General features: G+C 50.2%; 1 protein-coding gene across 1 annotated transcript; it reads right to left on the reverse strand.

The window, feature by feature from the left end:
- Positions 1–11,574: 11,574 nt before the first annotated feature.
- Positions 11,575–12,774, reverse strand: ID1 (inhibitor of DNA binding 1). Its single transcript, XM_080683508.1, has 2 exons — positions 12,273–12,774; positions 11,575–12,033 (listed from the first exon to the last, which is right to left on the reverse strand). The coding sequence occupies exons 1-2, from the start codon at positions 12,684–12,686 to the stop codon at positions 11,992–11,994; spliced, it is 456 nt and encodes a 151-aa protein (XP_080539634.1). The 5' UTR covers positions 12,687–12,774; the 3' UTR covers positions 11,575–11,991.
- Between the last annotated feature and the right edge of the window lie 1,717 nt (positions 12,775–14,491).

A 14,491-nucleotide genomic window follows, 5' to 3' on the forward strand; every position in this document is an offset into this window, starting at 1 on the left:
CAGGCCGCTGGGAGGGGCTGTGAGGTGTGACCAGGCCGGCAGGGGGACAGTTGGGGGCAACCAGGTCAGCAGAGGGGGGCAGTTGGGGGTGACCAGGCTGGCAGAGGGGCAGTTAGGGGCGACCAGACCAGCGGGGGGGGGTGCAGTTGGGGGCGACCAGGCCAGCAGGGGGGGCCATTGGGCACGATTAGGCTGACGGGGGGAGGGCAGTGAGGGGCAACTAGGCGAGCCGCAGTTTGCCGCTCTGTTGACTAATGAGTTTGCTGACCACTGAGCTAGGGCAACACCTTCCCAGTTTATTGGTTCTTTTAAAAAAAATAGTTTCCATTTATCATCTCAGAATGTCTATTTTTTCCATTCATTTGCAAAGCATTTATCTTCCCCTCCTGGAGGATGGATATAGTAACTGCTTTGAAGTCTTTGACAACTCCAACATCTAGGTCTTTTCGTGGCTGGCATCTATTGATTTTTCTTTGAGAATTGGTTGGAGATTCCTTATTGAGTAACTTTGCATTGTATCCTGGACATTTTAAATGTTTATTTTATATATTTTTTATTTCAGAGAGGAAGGGAGAGGGAGATAGAAACATCAATGATGAGAGAGAATCGTTCATCAGCTGCCTCCTGCACTCCCCCACACTGGGGATTGAGCTAGCAACCCGGACATGTGCCCTTGACTGAAATCAAGCCCACCACCCTCCAGTCCGCAGGCTGACGCTCTACCCACTGAACCAAACCAGCTAGGGCTATATCCTGGACATTTTATTTTATTTTATTTTTTATTATATCTTTTTATTATTATTATTTTTTTAAAAAAATAAATCTTTATTCAGATTATTACAATTGTTTCTCCTTTTTCCCCCCATAGCTCCCCTCCACCCGGTTCCCACCCCACCTTCTGCCCTTACCTCCCCCCCCTCCACTGTCCTCATCCATGGGTGTATAATTTTTGTCCAGTCTCTTCCTGAACCCCCCATACCCCTTTCCCCCTGAGAATTATCAGTCCACTCCCTTTCTATGCCCCTGATTCTATTATATTCACCAGATTATTCTGTTCCTCAGGTTTTTAATTCACTTGATTTTTAGGTTCACTTGTTGATAGATATGTATTTGTTGTTCATAATTTTTTTTTAAATATATTTTATTGATATTTCACAGAGAGGAAGGGAGAGGGATAGAGAGCTAGAAACATCGATGAGAGAGAAACATCGATCAGCTGCCTCCTGCACACCTCCCACTGAGGATTGCCAGCAAACAAGATACATGCCCTTGACCGGAATCGAACCCGGGACCATTCAGTCTGCAGGCCGATGCTCTATCCACTGAGCCAAACCAGTTTTGGCTGTTGTTCATAATTTTTATCTTTACTTTTTTCTTCTTCCTCTTCTTTAAGAATACCTTTCAGCATTTCATATAATACTGGTTTGGTGGTGATGAACTCCTTTAGCTTTTTCTTATCTGTGAAGCTCTTTATCTGCCCTTCAATTCTGAATGATAGCTTTGCTGGGTAGAGTAATCTTGGTTGTAAGTTCTTGCTATTCATCACTTTGAATATTTCTTGCCACTCCCGTCTGTGTCTTGGTGTGGTCCTCTTTGGATTCCTTTTGTTTGGGGTTCTGTGGGCTTCCTGGACTTGTAAGTCTATTTCTTTCACCAGGTGGGGGAAGTTTTCAGTCATTATTTCTTCAAATAGGTTTTCAGTATCTTGCTCTCTCTCTTCTTCTGGCACCCCCATAATTCTGATGTTGGTACACTTGAAGTTGTCCCAGAGTCTTCTTTTTTTTTAAATATATTTTATTGATATTTTACAGAGAGGAAGGGAGAGGGATAGAGAGTTAGAAACATCGATGAGAGAGAAACATCAATCAGCTGCCTCCTGCACACCTCCTACTGGGGATGTGCCCACAAACAAGGCACGTGCCCTTGACCGGAATCGAACCTGGGACCCTTTAGTCCACAGGCTGAGGCTCTATCCACTGAGCCAAACCGGTTTTGGCATGAGTCTTCTTACACTATCTTCAACTTTTTGGATTTTTTTTTTTTTGCTTTTTCGGTTGAGTGTTTTTTGCTTCTTTGTATTTCAATTCTTTGACTTGATTCTTGCGTTCCTCTAGTCTGTTTTTGGGTCTCTGTATAATATTTTTTATTTCAGTCAGTGTATGTTTAATTTCTAGTTGGTCCTTTTTCATATCTTCGAGGGTCTCATTATATTTATCGGCCTTTTCTAGGATATTCTTGAAAAGCCTTATAACCGTGGTTTTGAATTCTATATCCAGTCATTTGTTTTCCTCCATTTCTTTCGTTTGTGATCTGTTTCTTTGATGCCGCATTTTCACTGCTTCCCTGAGTTGGTAGGGTAAATTTGTGTGCTAGGTTTCCTATGGCCCAGTGGGTCGGCCTCCCCAGTTAACCTGAGGTGGACACTCTTGGTGCACCCCTTTGTGGACTGTGTGTACAGCCTTGTTGTAATGAAGTCTTGATTGTTGTTGGTATCACTGGGAGGAATTGACCTCCAGGCCAGTTGGCTGTAAGGATCAGCTGTGTCTATGCTGGGAGAAGTTCGGTGCTGGAGACAGCCTTATAGGATTAGACTTGCCAAATTGCAATAGCCTCTGTGCTCAGCTTGGATGGGGTGGAGTCTCAGGGCGGAGCAGACAGTCTTGGCTTCCCGTTAGCCTTGCCCTTGCGCGCACTCGTAGACCTCTGCCTTCCCTAGCTCCTGAGTCTCCGCCGGAGATTCCAGACTCCCCCCACAAGAGCGTGGGTCCCCAGGGGCTCGCCTGGAACTGGGGTTCAGTGCAGTCAGAACTGGGGCCCAGTGCAGTCAGGAGCCTCCGACTCCCTTCCACTAGGGAAAGCCTGTGGCAACCTCCGCAGCCTTTGTGCGCACTGGCACGCGAGAGCCTTCAGACCTCTGCCTTCCCGGCTCCTGAGTCTCCGCCTGAGATTCCAGACTCCCCCCGTAAGAGCGTGGGTCCCCAGAGGCTCGCCCGGAACTGGGGTTCAGTGCAGTCAGAACTGAGGTTCAGTGCGGTCGGGGGCTTCCTTCACCCTCCCGCCAGAGAAAGTCAGCCAGGCTCTCAGCCGCCCTTCCTCTCTGCGCGCACAAAGACCCTTTGCCGTACCTCCAATTCTCTGTGAGCTTTTCTTTTTCCTTCTAGTTGTAGAATTTTCACTCAGCCAGCTTTCCTGTGGTTCTGGATGGTGTCCGTTCTGTCTTTTAGTTGTAGTTTTGAAATTGTTGTGCGAGGCAGCAGTTTAGGTGCTTACCTATGCCGCCATCTTGGTTTCTCCTCTGTATCCTGGACATTTTAAATATTGTCTTGTGAGATTCTGGGTACTGTTGAAAGCCTCTGTAGACTTTTTTTTTAAGCCGGCAAAACTAGTTAGGTTCAGACTCCATGTTTTATGTCACCTGCTGTGGGCATTTCATTTCCAAAGCTTTGCTCCTCTGTTTGGGTCTGCCTGGTGCTGGGGTTAGTCTGGGACTGAGTCAGTGGTTTATATGGTGGTTCAGCGCTTCTCAAAGCTTTTGCCAACCTTCTTGCGTGTGTTCCACCCAAGCACAGCTTGGGATGAGCCCAGGACTTGGGTTGGTTCCTATACAGAATTAGAGGGTTCCCTTTATCCACTCTCCCCTTCCTGGGATTTTCTCTACATTCTCTGGCTCCCCGGGGCCCCTTTTTCTGGTCCTCTGGTCAGAAATATGACATTTTCTCAGAGTTTTACCCACCAGCACTGGGCCTGCCTCAGGGGAAGGCATCAAGAGAAAAGAGAGAAAAAGGGTTTGGAGGATTCCCACACTGTCCGCACTACATGAGCCCCTTCCCGTGCTCTCTTGTCTAGAGGGTGGTTTTTCTCAGACCTTTTCTCTCAACAGGATTGGAAACTGCAGCACAGACAGGCCTCTGGGGGCAGGGCTGAGATAAAGGTTAAATAAAATAAGAGGATTCTTGCCCTAACTGGTTTGGTTTGGTGGATGGAGCGTCGGCCTATGGACTCAAGGGTCCCAGGTTCGATTCTGGTCAGGGCCTTGGTTGCTGGCACATCCCCTGTAGAGGGTGTGCAGGAGGCAGCTGATTGATGTTTCTCTCTCAACAATGTTTCTAACTCTTCCCCCCTCTCCCTTCCTCTCTGTAAAAAAATCAATAAAATACATTTAAAAAAGAATAACAGGATTCTCTTCAGAATCTCCGGGTCATAGGGGCCCTTTTTCTTGGTTTCCTGGCCAGAGTGTTAGGCTTTTCTATCAGAGTTTCAACTGCGCAGTTTCCTGATTCAGGGTCAAAGCAAGAAGATACAGAAGAAAGTTTACCAGGAAACTCCCCACTGTTACACTGGTTCTTTTTCAAATTTTGATTTTTCATCCCAATCTGCTCTCTATCATCTACTTTCCAGAGATTTTCCTTAAGTAGTTGCTTTTTGTATTTCTACTTAGTCCAGAATTTTAAAACCAGCCTCCAAGACTGTTTTAAAGCTAAAATCGTCTTGCTAATCCTCAAATGGAAAGGAATTATGTTCTCATTCCCCACCCCCAAGATTACTTTCCAGGAGGCCAAGGCTGAGGGACTCTGGACAAATCACTTAACATCTCTGGGTTTTCTGCCCTAACCGGTGTGGCTCAGTGGATAGAGTGTCAGCCTGCGGTCTCAAGGATCCCAGGTTCGATTCCGGCCAAGGGCATGTACCTTGGTTGCAGGCACATACCCAGTAGGGAGTGTGCAGGAGGCAGCTGATCAATGTTTCTCTCTCATTGATGTTTCTAACTCTCTATCCTTCTCCCTTCCTCTCTGTTAAAAATCAATAAAATATATTAAAAAAAAACACATCTCTGGGTTTTCCTTTGCTTATCTCTATAATGAGAGTGTTGGGTTAAGTAAGGGACCCTCCCCCGCTTCCCAGTTCGGACTCCTCAGTATGGCTCAGTGGTTGAGGGTTAACCTATGAACCAGGAGGTCGAGGTTCGATTCCTGATTCCCAGTTAGGGCACTTGCTGAGGTTATAGGCTCAGTCCCCAATAGGGGGCCGGCAGAAGGCAGCCGATCAATGATTCTCTCTCACCATTGATGTTTCTATCTCTTTCTCCCTTTCCCTTCCTCTCTGATATCAATAATAATAATAAAAGACTCCAGCCAAAACCGGTTTGGCTCAGTGGATAGAGCCTCAGCCTGTGGACTGAAAGGTCCCAGGTTCGATTCCGGTCAAGGGCACGTACCTTGTTTGTGGGCACATCCCCAGTAGGAGGTGTGCAGGAGGCAGCTGATTGATGTTTCTCTCTCATCGATGTTTCTAACTCTCTATCCCTCTCCCTTCCTCTCTGTAAAATATCAATAAAATATATTTAAAAAAAAAAAGACTCCAGTTCAACCTAGTAACATTTAAGTTGTACATACCTGTGATGCAGCCATCACATTCCTTCTCACACACATTCACCAAGAAACATGTATGACATTCAAAACAACACTGTTGAAAATAGCAAAAACCATAAAACAACCCAAAGGTCCATTCACAGGAGATTGGGTAAATAAATTACATTGCCGAATACTATATGGCAGTGGAAACGAGTGAACTAAGGCTACACACATCAATATAGATGCTTTTCATGTAATTCATGTTGCATGAGAAAAGCAAGTGACAGAAAATTATACACAGTATTATTCTACTTACGTAAAAGGCAAAACCAGGTAAAATTAAGCAATAATGTACTTAAGGATGCATACTGGTACATATGTGGAAAAAATAAAAAAAAACCATGTTATTGATTGACACAAAGTTGAATAGTGGGGAAGTCTAGCAAGGACTTCCAGAGGGGCTCATGGGGCTTCAAAAGAACTAATGTTCTATTTCTTAAACTGGGTGGCTAGTGCTTAAATGTTCATTTTATTATTACCTTTACATTGTGTACATTAGTAATAGCTATATATATATAGCTATTACTAATAGCTATATATATATAGCTATTACTAATAGCTATATATATATATATATATATATATATATATATATATATATATATATATATATATATATTCTTGGTGCCTACATTAGCTAGTGCACTAATGAACTCGGCGGCCGCGCACTGGTCCACCCAGTTCTCCCTGCCGCTCAAAGATGGGGTTCTCAAGCTAAGGAAAGGCTATTTATATATAGCTATATATATAAATATATATATATATATATATATATATATATTTCACAAATTGAACAAAATAGTCAAGAATTTGCCCAAGATCTCATCCTCTTATGGAAGAGGTAATGAGTTCTCAGAGGAGGGCTGTCACACCCCAAGGAAGAAGAGGATGAGAGAGTGGGGGAAAGAGCAGTTAAGGCCCTGACCAGAGCACGGCTGAGGGTGGGTATTTCTGAATTCGTCGCCTGCTGTGTACATGTACACAAACATTCACATACCAGACAGAAAATACTCTTCCAATGTGCGCATAGATATGGATCCAGTTCCCAAATATTCCGCTAGAGTCCGCCAAGGCACCAGTTTTCGTCGCCTACAGGAACCAGGCCTCATTTCTCACCTGCGCTAGCGCACTTCCGGATCTTCCCAGGAGGGGGCGCCAGTGGCCGAAGAAAGACCAGAGTGGGCTTGGTGCCTACATTCGCTAGTGCACTAATGAACTCGGCGGCCGCGCACTGGTCCACCCAGTTCTCCCTGCCGCTCAAAGATGGGGTTCTCAAGCTAAGGAAAGGCACAGCAGCCGTAGACGTGACTCTGCGGCGCCTCCTGCAGCTTTGCCTTCAAGCTTGGATCCTGCTGTGCCCCCTCTGTATATAAAGTAAAGAATCTAGGTTTTTGGAGCCTAGATATATCTAGGCACAGCATTTTGCAAATTTTACATGAACACACACCAATAAACCATAAACACATTGCTAGGGCTCTTTCCAGATGAGAGGATCTGAAGTTTAAGCTTCAGTAATTTCAGGTAAATCCACCTCTGATCATACACATGCATATTTATTTGCTGTCTATCTTCTGCTGGAATGTAAGTTCCAAGAAGGCAAGATTTTTATCTAAACTGTTAGCTCCTGCTGTCTCGTTGGTTCCTAACACTAGGAAGCTTTGTAACTATTTGTTGAAGGAACCAGTTGAAGCTGGTACAGTTTTCCAGGTAGATATGACAATGGCCTGGCCTGGGGCTTGATGAGTGGATGGCATCAGAATGATGTCACAGAAACCTCAAAGCAGTGACTGTAACACCCATTTTAAAGCTGAGAATGCAGAGAGCCAGGGCAGTGCAGCATGTGACCAATCGGAAGTGACACAGGGCCTAGAACCTAAATCTGCCATCCTTTGCCCACTCTTGGCCCCAGCGACCACCCTCCCACCACCCCATCCCCCTATCCCTGTCCCCAGCCACCCCTTGCACAAGGCCCTGATGCAACCCTCTACCGGCCCTGGGTGCCCCTCTTGTGAGCAGCTATGGGAAAAAGATTTTGCAAGAGCTGGGGCAGGAAGCTCCAGCCAGGGCGGTCCTGAGAAGATAAGGGCGCCCCCGCCCCTTGCGCGCCTCCAGGCCTTCTGGTTTCCTCTCTTCCCTTCCTTTCCCTTTCCGGGAAAGAGGCGCCCAGACCTGGCCTGCCTGTGACTCACCACCTTTCCCTCTGGCAGCCAGACTGGGATCCCAGGCCCTCCTGTCGCTGGAAAGGCTTGCTGTGTGTGACACTGGGCAGCGAGACCTCTCTCGCCAGTAGTTTCTGGAACTCAGTAAGAATAGCTGGCATGAAGACAGGTTCTACCTCTGAGCCTTAGTCTCAGGAGGCAAAGTGTGGGGGGCTTCTGGAGTACCCCCCCTCCTAAGCCAATTTTGAGGTCTGGGTGACTCAGATTGGCAAGTGTAAGGTTGAGGGGCGGGGGAGGGGGGGTAGGCATCCAGAGGTCAGGGCCTGGTGGTCTCAGCCTCTAGGGCAAAAGCAGACATGTCCACAGTTTGGTTGGTCTCTACCTGGTTCAAGACCTGTGCCCAGCTGTGTGACCTGTCCTCCCAGAACCAGGTCACGCAGGACCTGCCCCAGGACCTCTTGGAGATTGAGATCCTGGGCCATTTCCATCTTTTAAGGCTCTAGTAAGCTTTTTGAAGTTGAGAAATGCCAAACCAAATGGTGGATTGCAAAAATTGTGGTATGTATTGTGTCTTGGCTTTCCCCGTTGATGCATTTAAAACAAAAATATATATAATGACCAGGTATGATTTCAATTGGGAAATAAGGTGAAAAAGGCTAAATTGGATGTCCTGAGAGAACATGAAGCCTCTCATAGGCCTGGTTTGGACCAGCCTGATTTCTGGAAAAGTCCTCCAAGTCAGGGAGGGCCCCAGTATGGCCTTGGATGGGTCACTTCACCTCTCTGATGTCTCCCTTTTTTCATCTGAAAGTAGGACTAGCAATGGGTCCACACACCTGACAGGGCTGATAAGACAAAACCCCCTTAGAAAAGACTCAAATCATTTTACACCAGCATCTACTAAGGTCCACCCCAGTGCTGAACTTCTAATACACAGCGGTTCAACGGATCCTGGAGGCTGAGGTTCTGAGCCCATTTTCCAGGTGAGATAATGGAGGCTTGTACAGGTGAAGTGAGGAGCATTCAGGGCTCATCAGAGGCGGTGGTCTACCGGCCTTGCTACTGAAATACTAGCCTATTACGATTGCTGTTGTTCCTATGATTATTAAAATGAGTATATAATAACACTGCCCCCATACAGCTGTGAGGATTAAATAAATCAATTTTTAAAAGGAGCTTAGTAGTCCTAGCTGGTTTGGCTCAGTGTATAAAGCGTCAGCAGCAGACAGAAGGGTCCCGGGTTCGATTCCAGTCAAGGGCACATGCCTGGTTTGGGGCTCAATCCCCAGGAGGGGGCCTGTAGGCGGCAGCAATGATTCTCTCTCATCACTGATGTGTGTGTGTGTCTCTCTCTCCCTCGCCCTTCCTCTCTGAAATCAATAAAAATATATATTTTGTAAAAAGAGCTTAGTATAGTACCTGGCACATCATAAGTGCTCTGTGTTTGTTAAAACAAAAAAAAGAAAACACTTCAGGTCTTGGGCCCACTGCCCTAGAGAGGCGAAGTCCAATGTTCAAGAAACTTTGTCTCGGTGTTTCGCCCCGCCCCATCAGGAGGGATTAAGGAGTTAATGATTTCCCAAGCAGGGGCTGAAAGGAGTATTCTTTCTTTCTCTCTCTCTCTCTCTCTCTCTCTCTCTCTCTCTCTCTCTCTCTCTCTCTCTCTCTCTCTCTCTCTCACACACACACACACACACACACACAGTCACACACACACCAGTCACACACACACCCAGGAGGCCTCTGTCCCCCTCGCACCCTCCCCCTGCGAAGCCGGGAGCCTCTTATGCAAGCCGCCGGCGCCCGCCCGTTCCCAGGCCAGGCTGCAGCTGCGGGCGGAGGGGCAGGGCGGGGGCGGCGCGCTGTTTGTCTAGCGTGGCCGTGCCAAAGGCGGCGAGCCCCAGACAGCCAGGCGCCTCCGTACACCTGGGGATGCTCAGGTTAAATAGCTCCGCATTCCTCGGGCCCAGCTGATGGAAACGCTCCCAGGCCGCCGCGGAGCCGGCCTCCAGATGGGCTGGGCCCGGGCCAAAGGGGAAAAGAGGGAAACGTGGAAGCCAGAGTGTGCCTGAGCGGTGGGGGCGTGGGGGGGGGGGGACGGGGGGAGGCGGGCCCCGCCGCAGCCCCGTCCTCCCCTGGATAAAGGCCCTGCCGGGTAGGAGTGCACACGGGGGACACGCCCCCGCCCCGGTGGGTGGGCTTGCAGGCGGGGGGCCCACACACGGGAGGGAGTGGGTGCACACGTTCACCTCTGAGGACACTCGAAGGACACCAGGCGACAATTAATAATTTATAACTAGCAAACACTGCGGGCTAAGTGCTCTACTTCATTTTTTTCTGTACAATTTTATGAAGTTAATGCTATAAAACAGCAGCGGGGTGGGGAGTGGATGGGGCGTAGCAAAGGACTTAATTTACCCCTAATTATTGTGTCCTTTGATAAAGTTCCTGAGGTGCTTGGGGAAGGGGTGGTACCTGGCTTTTTTAATTTGTCAGTTACAGTTGATACAATATTAGTTTCAGGTGTACAACATGGTGATTAGACAAGGGGTGGTACCTGCCTTAATGTTAGTGCTCACGAGATGATCAGCTTTTATTTGTTGTTCATCCCCTCTGAACCTCTAGTTCTGTTGTAAACCTAGGATCAGAATCCTGCTTTTAGCCCCAAGAAATGCTCTATGTAAAGAGTTGAGCTTAGAGGCGGGCTCCTAGTAGTAGGTGCTGTTTCTTTTACTCCATTTCTATTTACTAACGCAGTGTATTAACAGTCTTTAGCTTCTCTGGGACAAGTGTTTTGCCCTTTTGAGGACTCGGTTTCTCCCTGTGTAATACATGGGAGCGGACCTGGTAGGGTATATGGAGTTGGTGTCCCCAGGGCCTAACAATTGCCAGGGAAGTTGGCACTTGAACTTTTCAGGGTTTGCCTGCATACAGCAGCCCCCACCTCCACCCCAGACCAGCAGAGACCCAGAAACGCCAGCCGATCTACAGAACAATTACACACTTAGGAACCCAGTGTGGCTCTGCAGCCCCAGACACACAAACTCATCCATCAAGCCAGACCCATGCAGAGATGCCCACAATGCATTTAGGCAGAACACACAAGCCCAAACAGCTGGAGGTTGCACACTTATCTGCAGAACACATGTGCTCACATTTGCCCTTATGCATACACCCCAGGCCTGTACACCGACAGAGGACCCAGCCCCACGGGGGAACTACCAGTTCATGCATGTCACACTCTTATGCACTCCCCCATGACTGCAAACGCCACACACGTGTCCAGGCAGATAGGCCCTTGCCAATGACACCTTTTTCCTGCTCAGGAGCTGGGGACTGACTCACCCACTCCTCAGAGCCCACACAGGAGCCCTGGGGGAGAGAGGAGGATCCTGTGAACTGTTGGCATAGCCAGGCCAGGGTGAGGGGGCCGGCTCCGGACCCAGAGCAGGTGGCCCTGCAGCTGTGCTGAGGCTGGCCCTGCCAACTTGCTCACCCACTTGGACAAGCCTAGAGCCCCCGGGCAGCCTGCTGGGACCCAAGGTTAGGCGGCCCATTGGGGCGGCACCTCCTACTGGGGAATGGAGCAATGGAAGTCCTGCCTCAGACAAGCTGAGGCTCTGGGTAAGTCCCTTTCCTCTGTATCTCACTTCCTCCATCTTGGCAAATGTGCAGGTGGGCCCAGTGACCTGCTTCTCCAACTTAAATACTTCTCAACGCAGAGGGGGCCTGGGCAGGTTGATCTGCATTATAACAACCTCCCCAGGTGACCCAGATAGCTGGCTCAATGACCGCTTGGAGAAACCCAGAGTATTTAACTTTATGACAATAGAGAACAGGAAAATGACCAGTGATGGGGGAAAGAATACTTTAAAGACACCGGAAACACAGTTCAGGTCGGTGAAAGGGACAGTCCAGATGTGGCCTTCCAGTCCCCCACCTCCCAGGGCCAGCTGCGAAACCCCCAACCCAGGCCCCTCCCCTCAATCCAAGAACACTGCAACTTTACCATCATCTAAAGTATTTGTTTAATAACAACAGGAAAAAAAACAACCCACAGAACTATTGTAAAACAATATTCTCAGTCGGTGATCATTGTAATATACAATACAAAGCAATAATTTCCTCAGAAATCTGAGAAGCACCAAACGTGACCATTTTTTAAAATGTCTGCTTTTCAAAAAATAGAAACACACGGGGGGGAACTCCCCCAAGTCTCTGGTGGCTGATAGGTGTGGAGGGAAGGTCGGCCCGTCCTGTCAGTCCCCCATCCCTGGGCTGGATCCACAGGAGCCCAAAGGCCGCTGATCTTGATCTGTCTTGTTCCTCCCCAGCTGCGGCAGGCGCTCGGGAGGGCCAGAGCGCACTCATTCCTCTCGCCCCCGGGAGGGCTGGGGTCGGCGGGGTCTGGAGCACGCGCTTCAGCGACACAAGATGCGGTCGTCCGCCGGGACACATGCCGCCTGTGAAACGGAGAGAGAAGAGGTGAGACGGGCGGGCTGGAGGGGACAAGGCTGCAAGCCGCCCCTTCCCCAGGAGACACGAGGAAGGAGCGCTTCTTCCTATGTCCTTGGGAGCCCTTACGTAGCCAGACACCCGAAAGGATAGGGTCGACGTAGGGTCAAGTCCCCCCTCCCTCTCCGGGACTCAGTTTCCCCATCTGTAGAAAGAAAACGATCTCGTGTTCCAACTTGGACCTCACCTCGGCAGCCAGGGCGCTGATCTCGCCGTTGAGGGTGCTGAGCGGAGCCCGAGCGGGCAGCCCCCGGCCCCCGGGGGTCCCGACTTGAGATTCCGAGTTCAGTTCTAACTCCAGGTCCCAGATGTAGTCGATGACGTGCTGGAGGATCTCCACCCTGCTCACCTTGCGGTTCTGGGGCAGGGTGGGCACCAACTCCTTGAGGCGCGAGTAGCAGCCGTTCATGTCGTACAGCAGCACGTTGACCTGCTGCTCGTCCAGCAGGGCGGGCAGGCGCGCGCCGGGGCCGCCTGCGCAGCGGGAGATGGCCACGCTCTGCTCGGACAGGCAGCGCACCACCTCGCCCGCAGTCTTGCCGGCCTTCAGGGCGCAGCTCGGGCCCGCGGCAGCCGCGGCGTTGCCACTGGCGACCTTCATGATTCTGGCGTCGGGGTAAGAGAGGAGGCGGGAGCTGGGCGTGCAAAATGAGACTCAAACGCTGAAGAGACGGTTGTAGAATGCACGCTCCGAACCCCGCAGCCGGATCATTATAAAGACGCCGCGTCCCCTCCCCGAGGGGCGGGCTCAGATGTTCAAAAGCAGCCAATGAGAGGCCTGGAGGTGTGGCCTCGAGCGCCCCTGGGCCCCGCCTCCCGCTCTACTATTGTACCCTGGAGGGCGTGGAAAGGGGACCCCGAACCTCAAGAAGAGAGAGAGTGGGAAGGCTCGGGACAGGGTGGCTAGTGGAGGCGAGGGCTACCTGGGAACCTCGGCGAGGAGGCAAGGAGGCTAAGTCGATATTGCCGATAACAAAAAGACCAAGAATCCGTTTCCCCGGATTCATTTTCTCACCTCTCCAGCTCCATTTTACAGATGAGAGAAACAGGCCTGGATGAAGAAGCGGCTGGCTCTGGGTCGCCCAGAGAGCCTGGGCTTCTGGATCCTATTGGAAGACGACCTCTGGGACCCTGATCTCCCGAATATTTGGTCCGAAATTAAAGCGGGCCCTCCTTTAACACTCTGAACTGGGGGGTCGTCTCTCTTTCCCAATTGCCAGGGAATGTTGTTAATGTTCTGGGACCAGGGGGACTTAACCCAGGCCCCTCGGGGTGGGAGCACTTAATTTGGGAAAGTCTTCCCCTAGGACTGGGGGCTGGGCCTCTGGGACCTGAACTAGATAGATGGCTCCCAGAGTGGGCACGCTGCATCTCCTAATTCTACTCTGAATTTGCAACCCCCTGCAAAAATTCCCTACATGTGCATCAACTAATGATTTTAAAATTTTTCTCCCTTTTTCGGATGTTTCCCCCCCAAGAAAAGATTTCGGATCAGGTTCTCCCACAGCGCGGCAGCTGCAGAGCTCGAGTCCCCCTTCTCCTCCCACCCTCCCCCCGCCGGGCTTCCCGGGCTGGTCTGTGTCAGCGTCTGAACAAGAGGCTCAGACCGTTAGACGCCAGGCCCGTGACGTCACCCATTCATAAAACCTGGACGGGCTGTCAGGCTGGCGCCGCGCGGGCGGTCGCCATGGAGACGGCAAACCCGGCTCCCCTCGCTACTCGGGGCCCCGCCAGTCACCTGCGGACCTCCGGCAGGAGGCCTGGGAATGTACTCCGCACGGGCGCGGTCGCCGGGCAAGGGTCACCTTACCTCCTCGCCCCACACCTGGAATCTCCCCACCAGGCCCACAGCTTGGGCCGCTTGGGAGGTTTCTTCACCGCCTCCTCCCCATCTCCAGTTCCCCTTACTGCCTGGGGAAGGGGGCCCGAGTTCCGATCCCAACTCTGCTGCTGGGTGAAGTTAGTTGGGTCTCAAGCCCTCTGAGCCATAGTATCTGCCTGGTGTTTTGATAATAATCACACAGGTGACGATTTATTGCGTTCTTACTTCCTGCCAGGCAGGCACTGTGTGAAGAGTTTGCCTTTATCGTCTTCTGTAATCCTTGCTACAACTCCAGAGAGAGGAGCTGTTTGGTTTCTTTATACAAAGGAGGAAACTGAGGCTCAAAAAGGCTCCCAGGAGCCACACTGTTGTAATGGCTGCATTATTAATAACAAGGGTACTTCATTGTAATGCAGTCCCTTCCAGCCTGCCTCCGGAGCCCTAGATAGGCCAGAGCTGTGGAAACCGCATAGCTACCCGAAGCCACACAGCGTTAGGAGGGCTAAAATTCTGGGCTCACACAGGAGAGGGTGATATTATCCACCCCCCACCCCAACAATTAATTCACTGGGTGTCAGCAGGTT

This window comes from Plecotus auritus (genome assembly GCF_963455305.1).
Source record: "Plecotus auritus genome assembly, chromosome: 8".
Classification (NCBI taxonomy): domain Eukaryota; kingdom Metazoa; phylum Chordata; class Mammalia; order Chiroptera; family Vespertilionidae; genus Plecotus; species Plecotus auritus.